Source organism: Callithrix jacchus, chromosome 7 (genome assembly GCF_049354715.1).
Source record: "Callithrix jacchus isolate 240 chromosome 7, calJac240_pri, whole genome shotgun sequence".
NCBI lineage: Eukaryota > Metazoa > Chordata > Mammalia > Primates > Cebidae > Callithrix > Callithrix jacchus.
Window position 1 is genome coordinate 62953454 of NC_133508.1, and position 19831 is coordinate 62973284.

At 49.1% G+C, this 19831-nt stretch overlaps 2 protein-coding genes across 6 annotated transcripts in view; one reads left to right on the forward strand and one right to left on the reverse strand.

Moving 5' to 3' along the window:
- Positions 1–9181: 9181 nt before the first annotated feature.
- CD52 (CD52 molecule) lies at positions 9182–11586 on the forward strand. The gene is made up of 2 exons (XM_035308251.2): positions 9182–9295; positions 11228–11586. Exons 1-2 carry the CDS (start codon positions 9242–9244, stop codon positions 11363–11365), a joined length of 192 nt encoding a protein of 63 aa, XP_035164142.1. The 5' UTR covers positions 9182–9241; the 3' UTR covers positions 11366–11586.
- A 1394-nt stretch (positions 11587–12980) lies between these two features.
- Positions 12981–19831, reverse strand: part of CRYBG2 (crystallin beta-gamma domain containing 2) — a 30062-nt gene continuing 23211 nt past the window's right edge. For 4 of the 5 annotated variants that reach the window (XM_035308256.3, XM_035308253.3, XM_035308252.3 and 1 more), the window contains 4 exons: positions 19618–19741; positions 15889–16047; positions 13266–13425; positions 12981–13158 (listed from right to left, as the gene is read on the reverse strand). In XM_035308256.3, the coding sequence (XP_035164147.3) occupies positions 13070–13158; positions 13266–13425; positions 15889–16047; positions 19618–19741 (532 nt within the window). In that variant the 3' untranslated portion in view covers positions 12981–13069. The remainder of the gene's footprint in view (positions 13159–13265; positions 13426–15888; positions 16048–19617; positions 19742–19831) is intronic. The other variant, XM_035308255.3, reaches the window with a different exon arrangement.

The window sequence follows — 19831 nt, forward strand, 5'->3', positions numbered from 1 at the left end:
TCGCCTTGCTCATGAAGGTAAGCAAGCGTGGGAGGCAGGAGCTCCGGCCTCATGAGCCCTGCTGCGGTCTGCTTGCTACTTCCTGCCTCAGCAAGAACCAGATCATGAGTGGCATTTACCCAGGGACCAGGATTTACCCCATCCCTTCCTCCCACCCAGGGCCTGGCTCGAGATTCCAGAGCAGGAGAACACTCAGCAAACATCTAGTTCCTGGGAGGGAAATGGGGGCCCTCTAACCTGGCAGGTCAGTCGTTTGATTTTTTTTTTTTTTTGAGATGGAGTCTCACTCTGTCTCCAGGCTGAGTGCAGTGGCACAATCTCAGCTGGCTGCAACATCCGCCTCCCAGGTTCAAGCAATTCTCCAGCCTCAGCCTTCCAAGTAGCTGGTACTACAGGCTCGTGCCATCACGCCCAGCTAATTTTTTTGTATTTTGAATAGAGACGGGGTTTCACTATGTTGGCCAGGATAGTCTTGATCTCTTGACCTTGTGATCTGCCCACCTTGGCCTCCCAAAGTGCTGAAATTACAGGTGTGAGCCACTGCGCCCAGCCCCAAGTTGTTTGATTTTTTAAAAGATAACATTTATTGGGGAAGTAAGAGCTTTATTGTAAAAATATACACTTTCACTGGAGAAACATGGAAAATAATAGCCAACATTTGTTGAGGATACATTGTACTGCGGACCAGCATAACTTAACAACTCTATGAGGCTGGGCTATGCCGCTTAATAGCTGGCTGTTCCTGCTCGAGATACATCACTTACCAGAGTCTCAGTGTCCATACCTATAAAGTAGAGATACTAATAGAAACTACCTCCTAGGATTATTGTACAAATTAAATTTCCCACAATATGGCACCAGCCCCCCAGCATTACTGGGGACAACAGCTTAAAAAAAACTATATATATGTAATTTTTTAAATACCTATAATGTTGTTGCATTATTGCTTCTGAAAAGGTGTTTTTCTTTTCTTTCTTTGCTCATTTATTTATTTTTAGAGACAGGCTCTCTCTATATTGCCCAAGCTAGATTTGAACTCCTGAGCTCAAGGGATCCTCCTGCCTTGGCCTCTTGGCCTCCTGAGTAGCTGAGATTATACCTTCTTGCCACCATGCCCGGCTCAAAAAAAGAGGAGTTTTTGGTTTGATGCAGTGGCTCAAGCCTGTAATCCCAACACTGTAAGGCTCAGGTGGGTGGATCACCTGAAGTCAGGAGCTTGAGACCAGCCCGGCCTACGTGGTAAAACCCTGTCTCTACTAACAAACACAAAAATTAGTCAGGTGCGGTGTCTCATGCCTGTAATCCCAGCTCTTTGGGAGGCTGAGGCAGGTGGATCACCTGAGGTCAGAAGTTCAAGACCAGCCTAGCCAACATGGTGAAACCCTGTCTCTACTAAATATATAAAAATCAGCCGGGTGTGGTGGTACGTGCCTATAATCCCAGCTACTTGGGAGGCTAAGGCAAGAGAATTGCTTGAAGCTCGGAGTCGGAGGTCGCGCCACTGCACTCCAGCCTGGGAGACAAAAGTGACACTCCGTCTCAAAGAAAATTACAAAAATTAGCAGGGCCTGGTGGCAGGCACCTGTAACCCCAGCTACTTGGGAGGCTACGGCAGGAGAATTGCTTGAACCCAGGAGGTGGAGGTTTCAGTGAGCCAAGATTGCACCACCGCACTCCAGCTTGGGCAACAGAGCCATACTCTGTCTCAAAAAAAAAAAAAAAAGGTGTTTTTCAAAAACAAAATTATAAAAAGAAAACAAGAGTCTAAGCTCATCTGATTATTTTTTTTTAACCTATATTTATCTTCCCACATCTTAGAAGGTCTGGAAATCTCTGAGGTCTCCAGGCTGATAGAAGACTTGAGTGTTGCGAAGACCTTGGAGACCCATCCATCCACTTCCAAGCTGGAAGGATTCCCTCTGGACTCCTGAGATGGCATCGCCCAGCCTCTTCTTGATCGCATGCAGTGGTGGCTATTCACTGTCTGATTATGGTGCCTGGGAGGAGGGTGGTCCTGAACAAGGCTCTTTCTGGACCTGTTTCCCACCTGCAGGGTGAGGAAGTCGTCCCCAGCTCTGGGGCTACATAGCTCCGGAAGTCTCTATTCTTGAGAGTGGACAGAGTCTACTGTGCTTTTAGGTCATTTTCTGAAAGATTCTTATCAGTTATGACCCCTCTGGGGTTAAAGAGTTTATTGAGTTCTACCAGCTCAGGAAGTAAAAGGTAAATAATAAAGGAGAATGAGTTCCTCCAAGTCTCTTTAGCAGAATAAAAATCTAGCTCTCTCTCCCACCTTCCCCCTTCTCCACCCACATCACCACCACCTGAGATGAAAACCTCATCATCTACAGCTTAGCCTGGTATTTGGAGCCGTCCTATTCTGGGTCCGGTCTTTCTCATGTTCCAGAAACCATCACGTTCTTCCCTATGTTCTGGCCTCTCCTTCCAATAAGAACATCTTCTCTTGCCTCTTCCATTTGGGAAAATTCCCATTCGATCCTTCAACCAGTTCAAATATCCCCTCTCCCATGAAATCATCACTGGTTCATCCCCACTCCCTCACCAGCAGAATCACACTCTACCCTCCACTCTCTGGAAGCCCTGCTGCCATTATAGTATTCTTTTGTTGTTGTTGTTTGAGACAGAGTCTCTTTCTGTTGCCCATGCTGGAGTGCAGTGGCAGGATTTTGGCTCACTGTAATCTCTGCCTCCGGGTTTAAGCGATTCTCGTGCCTCAGCCTCCCGAGTAGCTGGGATTATAGGTGTGCACCACTATGCGTGGCTAATTTTTGTATTTTTAGTAGAGATGAGGTTTCACCATGTTGGCCAGGCTGGTCTCGAACCCCTGACCTCAGGTGATCTGCCCACCTCTGCCGCCCAAAGTGCTGGGATCTGCCACCACACCTGGCCCATTATAGCATTACTTACTCAGTTTGGTGATTTTAGTATGGGTCTCCCTGCTGTACTATAAATTCCTCAGAGGAAAGGACCCTCACTCATTCATCTTGCCTGACACACAGTAGGTGTCAATAAATTAATCAAAAGAGACAATTAGGCTGGACACAGTGGCTGTAATCTCAGCATTTTGGAGGCTGTGGTGGGGGGGGCGCGAATCACAAGGTTGGGAGTTCAAGACCAGCCTGGCCAACATGGTGAAACCCCGTCTCTGGCCAGGTGCAGTGGCTCATGCCTGTAATCCCAGCACTTTGGGAGACTAAGGTGGGTGGATCAGGGGGTCCATGGTTTGAGACCAGCCTGGCCAACATGGTGAAACCCCATCTCTACTAAAAATACAAAAATTATCTGGGTGCGGTGGCGGGTACTTAGCTACTCAGGAGGCTGAGGCAGGAGAATCACTTGAACCCGGGAGATGGAGGCTGCAGTTAGCTGAGACCACGGCACTGCACGCTAGCCTGGGCAACAGAGCAAGACTCCATCTCAAAAACAAACAGACAAACAAAGAAATGCTATCTCTACCAAAAATATAAAAATCAGCCAGGTGTGGTGGCAGGCCCCTGTAATCCCAGCAACTCAGGAGGCTGGGGCAGAAGAATTGCTTGAACCCAGGAGGCAGAGGTTGCAGTGAGCCAAGATCATGCCATTGCACTCCAGCCTAGGCAACAGGAGTGAAATTCTGTCTTAAAAAAAAAAAAAAATTAAGCAAAAGTTGCCAGGAAAAATTTAAGAAAAATTAAAATAATAAAAGGAAAAAAGAGTGAATGAGCAAAAGTCTGAATGGATAGGTGGGTGAATGGAGAGGTGAATGAATGGGTGGATGAAGACTCACCTTCGATGCTCTGTGATGCTACTGAACCCCAACCTTGTCTCAGTGGGGATGAAAAATTCAGGGCAGATCACACTGTGCTGTGTGCCACAACTCTCTTCCCCTTCCTCTCTCCCTGCTGTATTCCATTCTATCATTGATCAAGTACATATGGAGAACCTGCCCTGTGTGAGACTGTGCTAGACCCCAGGGACAGTCATCCAAAGACACTGTGGAACTGCGGAGGGATGGTGATCTGAGGTGCTTTGCATGCATGGACTCCTCTTGTTCTACAGGTCTCAGCAGACGCATTTCTTCTGAGTGGTCTTTCCTGACCACTGACCTGGAATATATCCTCCCCACACTTCACTATTTCTTCTTCTTCTCACATTACCCGCTTGATTTCCTCATGCCATTTGTGAATATCTAAATTACCATTGTTTTCATTAATCTTCCCCACTCGAATATCAGCTCCATAATAGCAGGGAGTGTGTCTTTATGTTCACTGCTGTATTTCCAGTGCCTAGTTCAGTACCTGGCACACAGCAGGCACTCAATAAACACATTCTGCTCTCATAATATTTGCTTATGACCTTCACTAATCTTCTCTTCAGTTGTGCCTAATCGGTTGTTAAACCTATCCACTGAGTTCCTAATTTTTATTACTGTATTTTTCAGTTCTAGAATTTCCATTTGGTTCTTCAGTTCTTTTCTATAATGTCTAGTTCTCTCTCTCTCTCTTTTTTTTTTTCTGAGATACAGTTTCGCTCTTGTTGCCCAGGCTGGAGTGCAATGGCTCAATCTCAGCTCGCTGCAACCACCATCTCCCAGGTTCAAGTTATTCTCCTGCCTCAGCCTCCCCAGTAGCTGGGATTACAGGCATGGGCCACCACGCCTGGCTAATTTTGTATTTTTAGTAGAGACAGGGTTTCACCATGTTGCCCCAGCTGGTCTTGAACTCCTGACCTCAGGTAATCCACCCGCCTCAGCCTCCCAAAGTGCTGGGATTACAGGCATGAGCCACCGCGCCCAGACTAACTTCTAGTTCTCAATCTTGTCCAGTGTCAATCTTGTCCTGCTGCTCAGGAGGCAGAAGAGGAGAATGTCTTCTAGCATAGTAAGCATAGTTAGCTGAAAATTTAATTGATTATCCCATTGTCTGGACCTTTTGTTTAACTTTCTATTATCTGTTTCTTCTTTTTGGTCATGTTGTCTTCCATTTCTTTGAGGGTTGGGCTGTTGTTTCCTGTTTATTCTCACTCCCCATGGTCCAACCCAAAACCTAGTGGGGGGAGTCTCTCAGGGCTCCCCTTTCTTAGGGGATCTAGAACTATAGCTTTTCTCCCATCCATTTGTAGGCATATGAATATGAGCTCGGCTCAGTTTCTCAGCTGTCCCCTCTGGAAGTGGCAAATTCTTTTAGGAGAAGAGCAGCTCCAAATAAAGGGCTTGCTTCTCTCAGCCCCTTATTTCTTTTCTGTATTAATAACCGTTCAGTACTGACTCTACTGTTGCCCCATAATAAATATGTACTGGATGAATAAATGCAGGACTACTAGCTCCGAGGCAGGAATAGATAGAGATGCATTAAATGCAGTCATTCTTCCCTGACATCTACTCTGTGCCACATTCTGTGATGTGCTGAGTAAGAGAAGTGACGAAACCTAGTCCCAACCCACAAGGGACAGACCACATTCTTGGTAGACACAATATTTAGAACAGAGGTCAACAGAAAGGGCCCTTCTAATGTTTAGGAACAACTCCTCTCTTTGAGTTACCTAGAGCAAGTGAAAAGTTTTCTTGGGGAAGGGGCTTCTGAGCTAAATCTTGAAGAATAAAGAAGAGTTTGCAGTTTGGGCAACATAAACATAGCAAGACTCCATCCCCCACCACCCCAAAAAGTAGCTGGGCGTCGTGGCATGCACCTGTATTCCCAGCTACTCAGGAGGATGAGGCGGGAGGATTGCTTGAGCCCAGGAGTTCAAGGTTGCAGTGAGCTATGATTGCACCACTGTACTCCAGCCTGGATGACAAGGGCAAGAACCTGTCTCGAGGAAAAAAAGAAAAAGAGTTTTCTAGGTAAATAACTGGAGAAGGGCTTTCCTTGCAGAGGAAATACATGGACTAAAAGACACTCCTCAGAGCTGAAACTTTCCTCAGAGGTGAAAATGAAGCTTCTGAGGTTTGCAAGCAAATGTTTACAAATATGAGTCTGGCATTTAGCATCCTCTCATGCATCTCCAGCAGGGAGACTGGCTGGCTGCCTCTTTGTCAGAGGGTAGAAGATCGCACAGTGTGATGGAGCTAATTTTCAGCAGACTAATCTCAGACTTCAACATGGGTATCCTGTCTCCTGGACCAGTGCCCTCTGGCACCGGCCACCTCCTGGCTCCTATGAACCCCAGAATCACCCACCCCCACCAACCCTAGAATCAGCAGCACATCAAAGGCAGCTGAGAACTTGAGTCAAGGGTGAGAAAAGACCTTTGGGTGAAGGAGCAGAGATGGGGGCAGGGAATGGTGGGTGGCTGGGGACTCCTCCTTCTTCTCTCCCTCCCTGCCCGCCCCTCCACTTCCTGGCTTTCTCTTACCAGTTTTGACTCTCAATTCTTCTCTCTCTCTTTTTTTTTTTTTTTTGAGGTGGAGTTTTGTTCTTGTCGCCCAGGCTGGAGTGCAATGGTGCGATCTCAGCTCACTGCAACCTCTTTCTCCTGAGTTCAAGCAATTCTCCTGCTTCAACCTCCCAAGTAGCTGGGATTACAGGTGTCTGACACCATGTCCAGCTAATTTTTGTATTTTTAGTAGAGACGGGGTTTCTACTAACCCTGACCATGTTGGCCAGGCTGGTCGTGAACTCTGGATTTCAGGTGATCCACCCGCCTTGGCCACCCAAAGTGCTGGGATTACACCCGTGAGCCACCGTCTGGCCCTCTCAATTTTTCTTTTTTTTTTTTTGAGGCAAGGTCTTGCTCTGTCTCCCAGGCTGAAGTACAGTGGCACAATCAGGGCTTATTGCAGCCTGGACCTCCCAGGCACAAGCAATCCTCCTGTCTCAGCCCCCCAGGTAGCTGAGGTATAGGTTTGTGCCACTATGCCAGGCTAATTTTTCTTTCTTTTCTTTTTTTTTTTTTTAGAGATAGGGCCGCTCTATGTTGTCCCAGTGGTCTCAAACTCCTGTGCTCAAATGATCTGCCCGCCTCGGCCTCCCGAAGTGCTGGGATTGCAGGCATAGCCTCCATGCCCGTCTCAGGTTTTTTCTTTGGACCTGGCCTTAGCCAGGTCTTCCCTGGGCTTGCAACACATGGCCCAAAACAATAGAATAGAAGTGAGGGGAGTTTTCCCTTTACTACGTAGCATGTCAATGAGGCCTAACATAGACTAAGGAAGGGAGAGTTCGAAGACAGAGTGGGCCTCAGTCGGGCTGCAGTTACCAACTCCTGGGGCCTGAAGGGAGTTGGTATAGGGGAGGGGATGGGAATGGAGGGAACCAAGACTTAATGGGTGAATTCTAGGGCAGCCCCAGAGGTTTCATACAAGGCTGTGGCTTCAGACAGACTTGGATTCAAGGTCAAGTGAGACTAGCTTCACCATTTATGACCTTAGCAAGTCACTTAACATCTAAGCTTCAATGTTTTCACTGGTCAAATGGGGATAAACAGAGGGAACCACGGAGGAAATCAAGTGAGAGGATGCATAAAGCATGGAGCACTGTCCAGGCAGCTTTGGGTCCCTCTCACCCCTCACCCTTTACTGCGCCCTCACATCCACTCCCTCACCCCAGTCCCCTTCCCCTGCAGATTAGTCACCTGCTTGTCTCCTCCCTAGCTCCACTCCCATTCATCCTCAGCTGATAAAAGCAATCCATCTGCTCGAGACTTTCTCTACCCAATTCACAAAACACTAGGTCTTGGCTGGTCGAGGTGGCTCATGCCTGTAATTCCAGCATTTTGGGAGGCCGAGGTGTGTGGATCACTTGAGGTCAGGCATTTGAGACTAGCCTGACCAACATGGCAAAACCCTGTCTCTACTAAAAATACAAAAATTAGCCGGGTGTGGTGGCTCGAACCTATAATCCCCGCTACTCAAGAGGCTGAGACAGGAGAATCACTTGGGAGGCGGAGGTTGCAGTGAGCCAAGATCACACCACTGCACATCAGCCTGGGCAACAGAGCAAGACTCCATCTCAAAAAAGAAAAGAAAAGACAAAAAAAAGAAACCCCATCTCTACTAAAAAAATATATATATATATATATCCTGGGTTCCAGCAATTATCGTGCCTCAGCCTCCCAAGTAGCTGGGACTACAGGTGCATGCCACCATGCCTGGCTAATTTATTTTTTATACACAAAATAAATTATAAAATTTATTTTTAACCCGATGCCTCTGGGTTGACCTCTCTCCTATCTCATAGGATCTGGCCCTCTCCCTCAGCCAGGGCCTTAGAACCTAGGGCCTGGTATCATCCACCCCCAGATCTGCAGAAAGGAAGCCACGCCCCTCCACCACCTTGTAGGACCTCCTTCCTCTCCCTACCCCACCCCGCCTGTGTATAAAAAATAAATTAGCCAGGCATGGTGGCATGCACCTGTAGTCCCAGCTACTTGGGAGGCTGAGGCAGGATAATTGCTGGAACCCAGGAGTGGAGGTTGTAACAAGCTGAGATAGTGCCACTGCACTCCAGCCTGGGACAGAGTGAACTCTATCTAAATAAAATAAAATAAAAGCACACAAACAAAACGCTAATTCTTAAGAAACTTCATAAATAATCTATTTCAGTCTTCCCAATTCTTGAAATGAGGAACTGAGGACTAGAGAAAGCCCAGCTAAAATGTGGGCTTCCTGTTTCCTAACCCCCAGCACTTTCACAGAACTCTACCATCCCTTCTACAATCTAAATACTCCCCAAGCCTTCATTCAGAAGCTGCAGTCCATCTGCAACCTTCCCTTGAATCCCAACTCTATCCCAACCTTTCTCCTTCAGCTCCTATCCCTACCCCAATCTTCTCTAAACAACAAACTCATTTATGGAATTTTGCTGGCTTTTAAAAAATGTGTTATTATTACATGTAATCCAGCAGTTCTTTTGTTAAAGGGTAAGAGAGGTAGAGTTTCTGGCCCAGGGTTTCAGAGTTGGTCAGTGATTAAACTGGAATTCAGCCTGCAGGATGCATGACTCCAAGCCTCGGGCCCTACTTACTCCCACCGATGCCTCTGGGTTGACCTCTCTTCTATCTCATAGGATCTGGCCCTCTCCCTCAGCCAGGGCCTTAGAACCTAGGGCCTGGTATCATCTACCCCCAGATCTGCAGAAAGGAAGCCACGCCCCTCCACCACCTTGTAGGACCTCCTTCCTCTCCCTACCCCACCCCGCCTCTCCTGCCTCCTGGTTCAAAAGCAGCCACGCCAAAAGAGGCCTCCAGAGAGCCCTGAGATCATCTCAAAAGCTGCTACAAGGACAGCCACCAAGATCCTTCCAAAATGAAGCACTTCCTCTTCTTCCTCCTCACCATCAGCCTCCTGGTTATGGTACAGGTAAGAGCAACCTGTGGCAAACTCCCCAAAGTTGCTTGGCATGGAGGGGGAGCATACAGGATGTGAGCTGGCAGAGCCCCCAGCCTTCTCTCCTGGGAGCACAGCAGATGGACTCCAACAGGAAAATCAGGGACACAGGGGGCTTGACCACCTAGCCTTTCAGCTCTTCCGGCTGGGGCTGGACTGCTTGAGGGCTGCCCTGATAGAAACTTGTATCCATAGCTGGGGAGCACTTACAGGGTGCCAGGCGCATTGGGGCACCCAAGGGGTGCTATGGAATAATAGGGAACTAAGAGAATTGGGAAGACAACCCTGAGTGAGGAAGGCATCAGCCCACAGGGAGTCTGGGAAGATGATCCTTTGGGGAGAGGCCAGGAGATGCCCAAGGGGAGGCTGCTCTGGTTCTAGAGGTGACAGGGGACACTCCAACCGCCACTCCCATGCCAGAGAGAAGCCTGGATGTTTGGGAATGCAAAGAAGACAGAACTCTCCCACTTCAGAAACAACTGGAGTCTCAAAAGCAACTGCTATTCCAGGAGGCAGCTTTCATAGAATCCCAGGTGCCCAGAGGGTAGTCAGTACAGGAGACAGGAGCCATCAAGTTCTTGATCAAGAACAGCTTGATCACCATCAAGACCAGCTTAATCTCCATCAAGAACAGCTCTAGTTGAAGCTCCGTCGAGCATTAAGGACAGCTTGATTACCATCTGGGCATTTTCCCATCCCACATCCAGCCACCCACACTTTGCCAAGTGCTTTCTCACTCGGCCCCAGCTCATGTGACCTTCACAACTGGGATGAACTTCTCCCCACTCATAAGAGGAAAGAGGCTCAGGGAAGCTAAGCCCTTTGCCAGGCTAGGAAGGTCAAGGGCTAGGGCCCCCTGTCTCCCTCTCTGCCAGAGGGGCTGGTGGCTGGGGAGAGGTGAAAAGAAAGGTTCTGTAGCCGGGCATGATGGCTCATGTCTGTAATCCCAGCATTTTGGGAGGCCGAGGTGGCCGTATCACCTGAGGTCAGGAGTTTAAGACCAGCCTGGCCAACATGACGAAACCCCATCTTTACTAAAAATACAAAAATTGGCTGGGCGTCATGACGGGTGTCTGTAATCACAGCTACTTAGGAAGCTGAGGCAGGAGAATCACTTGAACCCAGGAGATGGAGGTTGCAGTGAGCCGAGATCGAGCCACTGCACTCCAGCCTGGGCAACAAGAGGGACACTCCAACCTAACAACAACAAAATAAGGTTCTGGGAAAGGGGCTGGGCAGGGGCAGTGGCCACCTGTCCCTGCGTGTGTCAAAGCAGGAAGCAGCCAAACATCTGACAGGACCTTGTAGAAGAAAGAACTGAGGACCGTTTTATGGATGTGGGTGGATGGAGGGCAGGAGGGTAGAAGGGGGAGTGCATCTTTAAACAACAAACAGGAGATCTAAAAGTCCCTTGAGGGCCAGGCACCGTGGCTCACACCTGTAATCCCAGCACTTTGGGAGTCTGAGGCGGGTGGATCACAAAGTCAGGAATTCGAGACCAACCAGACCAACATGGTAAAACCCCGTCTCTACTAAAAATACAAAAATTAGCTGGGTGTAGTGGTGCGTGCTTGTAGTCCCAGCTACTCAGGAGGCTGAGGCAGGAGAATCGCTTGAACCCAGGAGGCGGAGGTTGCAATGAGCCAAGATCATGCCACTGCACTCCAGCTTGGGTGACAAAGTGAGACTTCATCTCAAAAAAAAAAATTAGCCAGGTATGGTGGGTGCAAGCCTGTAATCCCAGCTACTCAGGAGTCTGAGGCAGAAGGATCTCTCGAACCAGGGAGGCGGAGGATGCAGTTAGCTGAGATCTCACCACTGCAATCCAGCCTGGGTGACATCAAGACTCCACCTCAAAAAATAAAAATAAAAAAGTCCCCTGAGCTTATCCCACTTCTCCTGCAGATACAAACTGGAGTGTTGGGAAACAACGCCACCAGCCAGAACAGCAGCCCTGCCCCATCATCAGCCAGCAACATAAGCGGAGGCGGTTTCCTTTTCTTCGTGGCCAGCACCCTCATCCACCTCTTCTGTTTCAGTTGAGGTGACACGTCTCGGCCTTAGCCCTGTGACCCCTGAAACAGCTGCCATCAGCAACGTGCAAGAGAATCCCCTTTCATCCTTGGGAGGGATTGATGCCAGACATCACCAGGTTGTGGAAATTGACAGGCAGTGCCATGGGGGCAACGGCCAAAATGGGGGGGTACTAATGTAGGGGCCAAGTACCACCCAGCTGGAGATCAATAAAGTTACCCTTGTACTTGCAGTGGGGTCCTACGTGTGGTTACTGGACATCCCTATGCCCCAAGAGCCAGCTGTGGGGCAGTACCAGAGAGCTTCCCATGCCCCCATCAGAAGGGAAGTTGGCACCAGGGAGCAGCCCCCAGCTTCCCTACCTAAATTCCAACACTGAGGGCCCCTCCCCTTAGAAGCACATCACAGGGAAAAGGCCCGGAATCTGGCATCCTCACCAACCCCTGCAGTCGCATTTGTTTCACCCATCCCTGGGTGTTTGGGAATGATGGTTCCAGAGATGCCACCACCCTGGACATCCCAGGCTCAGAGCCCCTACCCAACTACCTAGGTATCTTCAGAATGACAGGCCCAGGGAGATGCCCAGTCCCAGGGACACCCCTCAACATGGTCTTTAGATCCCCGGCAAAGCAGCTCCACAGGCATCTGGGGCTGGAGAATGATGATGGGTGGCTGTTTACCTCCCATGCTGGCCCAGTGGCTAGGAAGGCAGGAAGGGCAAGCAGCTGCTCTGACCGCTCCTACCTCCTGGGTTTGTGGCGTCGGAAGTGGATGCTGCAGAGGTGGATGCTGCAGAGATGGAAGGGAGCCCCAGGGTAGCCCCTAAGGTACCCTCCCACCTCAGCTTCTTTGAGGACATCCAGGGACAGAGGGAGCTCCTCCTCTTCTACGCCTTTCCCTCTCTGAGCCAGGTTAGAGACTCAGACGCCCTGTCCTGGCTTTTCTAAGACCAGAGTTGGGGTGAGTGCAGCAGAGCCCTGGGGGCATAGCCCTTCAGGGTGTGGCTCACACTCATCTCCTGTGCCTGGCCCACTGTGCCCCCATCACATTAACCTCCAGGTTTTCACCCCTGGACTTGTATGCAGTTGCATTTGTTTCACCCATGGATGTGAAGGGTAAGGTGGGATGTTTCACTCAAGAATAGGCCTAGAATATTCTTCCTCTGCCTCCTGGAGACTGGCCAACTCCTTCCTATCCTGACATCTCAGCTATGGGTCCCTCCTCCAGGCAGCCTGCCCTGCATGCCTGGTGGGGTGATGTTCCTGCTGTGTGAGTCCCTCCACTTCTTTTCTCCCTTCTCATGGATGCATCATCCTACCTGTCATGATCCTCAACGGGACTGTGACCGAGAGGCTCAGTTTGTGTCTGAGCCCACACAGCCCAGGGCCACGCCTGGCTCAGAGCCAGCTCTAGCAACACATCATTTGGGTGGCTGCGCAAGACTACACTCCCCAGTTCGTCTGGTCCCAGGGCGCCCTCTGATGGCAGAGGGAGGCCTAACATCTGAAACCCAAAGCTGGATCCTGGAGGGACCTGAGCGCATCAGGGAAGCAGGCCGGTGAACAAATCCCCACCCCACCCCAAAATATCAAGGTGCACAGAGACGAGGACACCTAGCAACATATTAGAAAATAGCTTATGTTACAACAAAAACCCTATAAAAACATTCATCCCAGCAAAAGCCTCCAGGGCTAGAGGATAACGGGGAAAGGTTCAAAGCACATGGATGGTCCAAATCTGGGACACCCTGTTCTTGTCCGGCTCCCATAGCACCACGTGGTCCCGGTCGTAGCCCCGGCCTCCTGGGGGTGGGATAGGGATTAAAAGATAGGGAGATGGTCAGAGAGAGCTGGGGCTCCACAGCTGTCAGCCCCCTCAGGAGTCCTCTTCCCCACACATCCCACCTTACCCTTCACATCCAGGATCTGGCCTTCGAACATCTGGCTGCAGATGTGGCCCGATTCACTGATGCTCCATGTCTGGCGTGGTAGGCGGCTCTCAGCCCACAGCACCACCTTGGAGCCTGGGCTAGGGGGTCCAATTACCTGCAGGCTCATGGTGGGGGCCATCTGAGGCCCCGGGAGGTCATCAGGCATTGTTCCTCCCACAGGGACTCCACCATACGCAAGAAACCCTTGACACATCTGCTCCGAATCCTGGCTCTTAGGAACTGTGGCCCTGGGCAAGCCTCTTAATCCTCCTCAGTTTCCTTGGGGATGGGAATCCCCAAATGCTGGCTTTTGTGAGGGTTCAATGTGAGAAAACATAAAAGGGCTGGAAAAACATTAACTCCTCCAGGAATCCTTCCACGATTGGTTTATAGCATCCAAAGCATAGGTTTATAGCATCAGACAAATCTCTACACATTTACTGTCTGTGTGATTTCCAGCAAATTACCTAATCTCTCTGTGCTCTGATTTCCTCACCTGTAAAATGGGGAGTATAAAAAGGCCTGCCCCATGATATTCTAGACTAAGGATGACAGGAGGCATTTGTGTGAAGAACTCAATGCAGAGCCTGGCATGTGATCAGCCATCTCTCTGATTCTAGGTAAAAGACAAAACCTCTCAATGGTCTACAAAGACCTACAGTCCCCATAACCATTCTGGTCACATCTCCTGCTACCTCCCCTCACCCAACTCACCCAGCTAGTCTTGCTAGCCCAGAAAATCACAGGCATGTTTCCTCCCCAGGGCCTTTGCACTGGCTGTTCCCTCTGCCTGGAACACTCTTCTCTCAGATATCTGCACAGCTACCTCCCTCAAAAGTCACCTTCTCAGGAAAGACTCCCATCCATATCACACCTGATACTTCCTATTTTCCTTTTTTTGGTGGGGGGAGATGGATTCTCACTCTGTCGACCAGGCTGGAGTGCACTGGCATCTCAGCTCACTGCAACCTCCACCTCCAGGGTTCAAGCAATTCTCCTGCCTCAGCCTCCTGCGTAGCTAGGATTACAGGCGTGTCCTGGCTATTTTTTGTATTTTTAGTAGAGACGGGATTTCACCATGTTCGTCAGGCTGGTCTCGAACTCCTGATCTTGTTATCCATCCACCTTGGCCTCCCAAAGTGCTGGGATTACAGGTGTGAGCCACGACGCCCAGCCTTTCCTTTTTTTTTTTTTGACAGGGTCTCCCTTTGTTGCTCAGGCTGGTGTGCAGTGGTGTGATCATAGCTTACTGCAGCCTCAATCTCCTGGGCTCAAGCAGTCCTCCCTAAGCCTCCTGAGTAGCTGGGACTACAGGTGCATGCCACCATGTCAGGCTAGTTTTTAAATTTTTTGTAGAGATGGTGTCTCATTACACTGCCTAGGCTGGTCTTGAACTCCTGAGTTCAAGAGATCCTCCTGCCTCACTCAACCTCAAAAAGTGCTGGGATTACAGGTGTGAGCTGCCACGCCTCGCCTAGTCTCCTTTCATGATTTATCTTCCTCTCTTGAAGTTTCGTCATCTAAGATGCAAAGATATTCTGCTCATTTAAGTTATATTTCTGTCTATCTCTCCCCCTTAGGATATAAGCTTCAGGAGGGCAGGCATCTTTTCTGTCTATCACTGCTGTATCCCCAGCATCTAGAACAGAGCCTCGCACATAGTAGGTGCTCAAGAAATGTGTGTGGGCTAAATCTACCTTTTTGCTTATTTTAATTTTTTTTAGAGACCAGGTCTTATGCTGTCACCAAGGCTGGAGTGCAATGGTGCAACCCTGGCTCGCTGCAGCCTTGAACTCCTGGGCTCAAGCCTCCTACCTCAGCCTCTCGAGTACCTGGGACAACAAGCATGCACCACCATGCCCAGTTAATTTTGTGTGTGCGTGAGTGTGTGTGTGTGTGTGTGTGTGTGTGTGTGTTGGAGACAGAGTTTTGCTTTTGTTGCCCAGGCTGGAATGCAATGGCACAATCTCGGCTCACCATAACCTCCACCTTCCAGGTACAAGCGATTCTCCTGCCTCAGCTTCCCAAGTAGTTGGGATTACAGGCATGAACCACCATGACCGGCTACTTTTGTATTTTTAGTAGAGATGGGGTTTCTCCATGTTGGTTAGGCTGGTCTTGAACTCCTGACCTCAGGTGATCCGCCCACCTTGGCCTTCCAAAGTGCTGAGATTACAGGCATGAGCCACCACACCCAGCTTGTTTATATTTTGTGGAGACAAGGTCTCACTATGTTGAGGCTGGCCTCAAACTCCTGTCCTCAAGCAATCCTTCTGCCTCAGCCTTCCAATGTGTTGAGATTATAGGCATGAGCCACCATGCCTGGCCAAATTTACCATTATTAATAGGACTCAAGTTCTGTCATCAGTATCAGAACTGGGAAGTCCCTTAGAAGCACCCAGTTCATTGCTCCTGTTTTACAGACTGAGGCCCAGAGAAGAGCATGACTTACCCAGGGGTACAGAGTCTGAATTCTACCCCTCCCCAAGGTCCTGGCTTCTGTGTACATCCCTCTGTGTTGCTGATTGTGCTGGGACTCCCCAAAGTGGACCCGTGAATGCCTAGGGCCAGGGCGTCCCTGTCCCAGCCCCTATATCAGTACCTGATTCTTCAGCAGCCCATCCTCATAGTACCAGATGCAGCTGCCTCCAGCTCGGGGGTCAGAGACCACCACACGGCCTGCCTTCATGTCCTCCACATGATCCGGCACTGCCAGGAATCCCCCCAGTGCTGCATTCCAGAGTCGAAAATAAACCCGGCGCTGGTCGCAGAAAAAGGCTGAGAGTCAGGGGTGCCTGGATGGGATAACCTGAGCCCCTGATACCCTCAACTCTCCAGTATCAAGCTCCCAAGCCCTCCTTCCTGTCCCCAAACTTTCCTTGACTCTGTAAGTCACCCGTTCTTTACACGCACATTCAGAGAGCACATGCATCTCTCTCTCTCTCTCTCTCACACACACACACACACACACACACACACAGTTCCATGGTCGTAGAGATACCCACAGATGTGTGCAGAGGGACAAACTGACAGATACACCTCTGGTCCACATGGTGGCACAGAAGTTCACAGAAGACACAAACACATGAATACACGCAGCCATCCAACTCACATGTCCTAACCAAAGATCCGTGCAGTCTACTCCATACCAGGCACTTCTGTTTGCTACAAGGATGGATGTGTGTGGGAATACAAATGTGCACACACCTGTGTTGAAGAGGGTTCCTGATGAGGTGGACACTGGACTGGCAGACATCAGACATGGCTCTGCCATAAATTGGCTGTGCTTAGATGGTGGCGACAGTAATAACAATAATCACAGCTAGCATTTGCTGAGAGCTGACTCACTCAAGCACTGTTCTAAGGGTTTTTTATCTTCAGTCCTCAAAACAGACCCATGACACATGTTATCCTCATTTTAAAGATGAGGAAATGAAGGTCTAAGGAGGCACAGTACTTGCCCAAGATTGCAGAGCAAATCCGTGTCCACTTCTCTGGGCCTTTATTTCCCCATCTGTAAAATGTGAGGGGTGGAGATAATCTCCAAGGTCTCTCCCAGCAGTGATGTTATGAGTGAATACAGAGACTACACAAATATCCTTATAGAAAGGTAAACACACTGTCAGTGGTGTCACAAGTACAAGCATGCACAGTCATAAATGCACTCCTGGCCAGGCGCAGAGGCTCACGCCTGTAATCCCAGCACTTTAAGAGGCAAAGGGGAGTGGATCACCTGAGGTCAGGAGTTTGAGACAGGCTTGGCCAACATGGCAAAACCCATTTCTACCAAAAATACAAAAAAATTAGCTGGATGTGGTGGCGCACACCTGTAATCCCAGCTACTCAGGAGGCTGAGGCAGGAGAATCACTTGAACCCAGGAGATGAAGGTTGGAGTGAGCCGAAATCACGCCACAGCACTACAGCCTGGGTGACAGAGCGGGATTCAGTCTCAAAAATAAAATAAATAAATAATAAATAAACGCACTCCCACAGATACACACATACACACACACACACACACACACACATACACACACGTCATCACCAGAGCACACAGATGGACACAACACGATGGGCACAGAAATACCCCCAAATGGGAACATGCATGTGCACACACATACACACAGAGCCTATGGCCTTCCCACATATATGCACATGTGCACTAACATGAACGATATTGATGTTCAGACATGTAGGCACGGACATACAGAACACAAGTGCAGGCAGTGCTTCCCCAAGGGAGGTATGCTTACTACCTGTGCGTGGTTGCTGAGTTCATTTTCAGTCCTATGTGGATAAACTTTTTTTTGTTTTGAGACAGGGTCTTGCTCTGTTACCGAACATGGAGTGCCAGTGGAGCGATCATGGCTCACTGCAGCCTCAAACTGCCAGGCTCAGGTGATCCTACCACCTCAGTCTCCTGAGTAGTTGGGACTATAGCACAGGCCATAACATCTAGCTCACTTCTTTTGTATTTTTTGTAGAGAAGGGTCTTGCCACGTTGCCCAGGCTCGTCTTGAACTCCTAGGTTCAAGCAACCTTCCCTCCTTGGCCTCCCAAAGTGATGAAATTACAGGTGTGAGCCACTGCACCCAGCCTATAAACTTTTTTTTGAAAAATTAATGGTAATGTATTTATTACATCTATTAAGAAAAAAATTATTTATACACATCAAACTCATGACTTTATCAATATTACTCCTTAAGACAAGGATAAAATAAAAGAAAAAAAGTGAATTTAAAAATTTTTCCTCTTCTGGGGATGTTGTCTAGAGGCATCAGAATGTTCTAGCATTTGACATATTGTCATAGACTTTCCTACAATACAGACTCTAACAAAACTAGGCTGTCCATGCCCAGTTTTATGACCAGCTCCTGGTAATATAATTTTTTTTTTAGATGGAGTTTTGCTCTTGTTGCCCAGGCTAGGGTACAATGGCGTGATCTTGAGTCACCACAACCTCCGCCTCCCGGGTTCAAGCCATTCTTCTGCCTCAGCCTCCTGAGTAGCTGGGATTACAGGCATGAGCCACCACACCCTGCTAATTTTGTATTTTTAGTACAGATGGGGTTTCTCCATGTTGGTCAGGCTGGTCTTGAACTCCCATCCTCAGGTGATCCACCCGCCTCGGCCTCCCAAAGTGCTGAGCTTACAGGTATTAGCCACCATGCCCGGCCTAGAATTGTTGACCTTTATACCAACAAAGTTGGGAAAGCACCAAAATCTGCATATGGTGTGTGCCCAAGCCAAATTCGAGAGGTTCATGTTGTGAGGTCTAACATTCTAATGAGATTGTCCAAAACAGAAAACATGTCAGAAGGGCCTTTGGTGGTTCCATGTGTGCTAATTATCCAGGAGCTGAAAATCATTATGAAAGTGTTGAATGTACAAGCAGAGTCAGAAAGCTAAATAAAAAATGGGCTGGGGCTGGGCATGGTGGCTCACACCTGTAATCCCAGCACTTTGGGAGGCTGAGGCAGGTGGATCATGAGGTCAGGAGTTTGAGACTAGCCTGGCCAACTTGGTGAAACCCTGTCTCTACCGAAAATACAAAAAAATTAGCCAGGCATGGTGGCATGCACCTGTAATCCCACCTGGTCAGGTGGCTGAGGCAGGAGAATTGCTTGAACCCAGGCGGCGGAGGTTGCAGTGAGCCAAAATCACGGCATTGCACTCCAGCCCAGGTGACAGTGCAAGACTTTGGCTCAAAAAAAAAAAAAAGCTGAGCTTGGTGGCTCACACCTGTAATCCCAGCACTTTGGGAGGCAGAGGCGGGCAGATCACCATGTCAGGAGTTTGAAACCAGCCTGGCCAACATGATGAAACCCTGTCTCTACTAAAAATACAAAAAATAGCTGGGAGTGGTGGTGTATACTTGTAATTCCAGCTACTCAGAAGGCTGAGGCAGGAGACTCATTTGAAACCGGGAGGCAGAGGTTGCAGTAAACTGAGATCATGCCAGTACACTCCAGTCTGGGTGACAGAGACTCCGTCTCAAAAAAAAAACAGCCAGATGTGGTGGCACATGCTTGTAATCCCAGCTACTTGGGAGGCTGACGTAGGAGAATCGCTTGAACCTGAGAGGCATCTCAAAAGAAAAAGAAGCTTTTTTTGAGAGATAGAAATTAATTAAAAGCCTTTTAAAAAGAGAGTTAATCTAGAGAAAAATATTAAGTAGACAGTGGCTCAAAAGGAATGACGATGTGGCAAAAATTGTGACAAAAGTACATAAATTCTGTGTTTGGGAAGCACACAGCCAGACACTCATCCAGACAGGCCTGCCAGACACGCTCAGCCCCGGACACGCTCAGCTCCAGCCACGCTACCCACCTGCTTGATGGGGTAGAGCGAACCCACCCTCTGGGTGCCGCTGTAGGTCAGCCAGTTAGTGATCTCGCAGCTTCCCACCAGCCACTGGCGACCCCGGAAGTCACTGTGTTCACACAGCACCCAACTGGGCCCAGCAGGTGTCAGGGACACAGAGAAGAGCACAGACACACAAACAGACAGGTGGAGGAGGAGACACAGACATTAGAATGTTCTC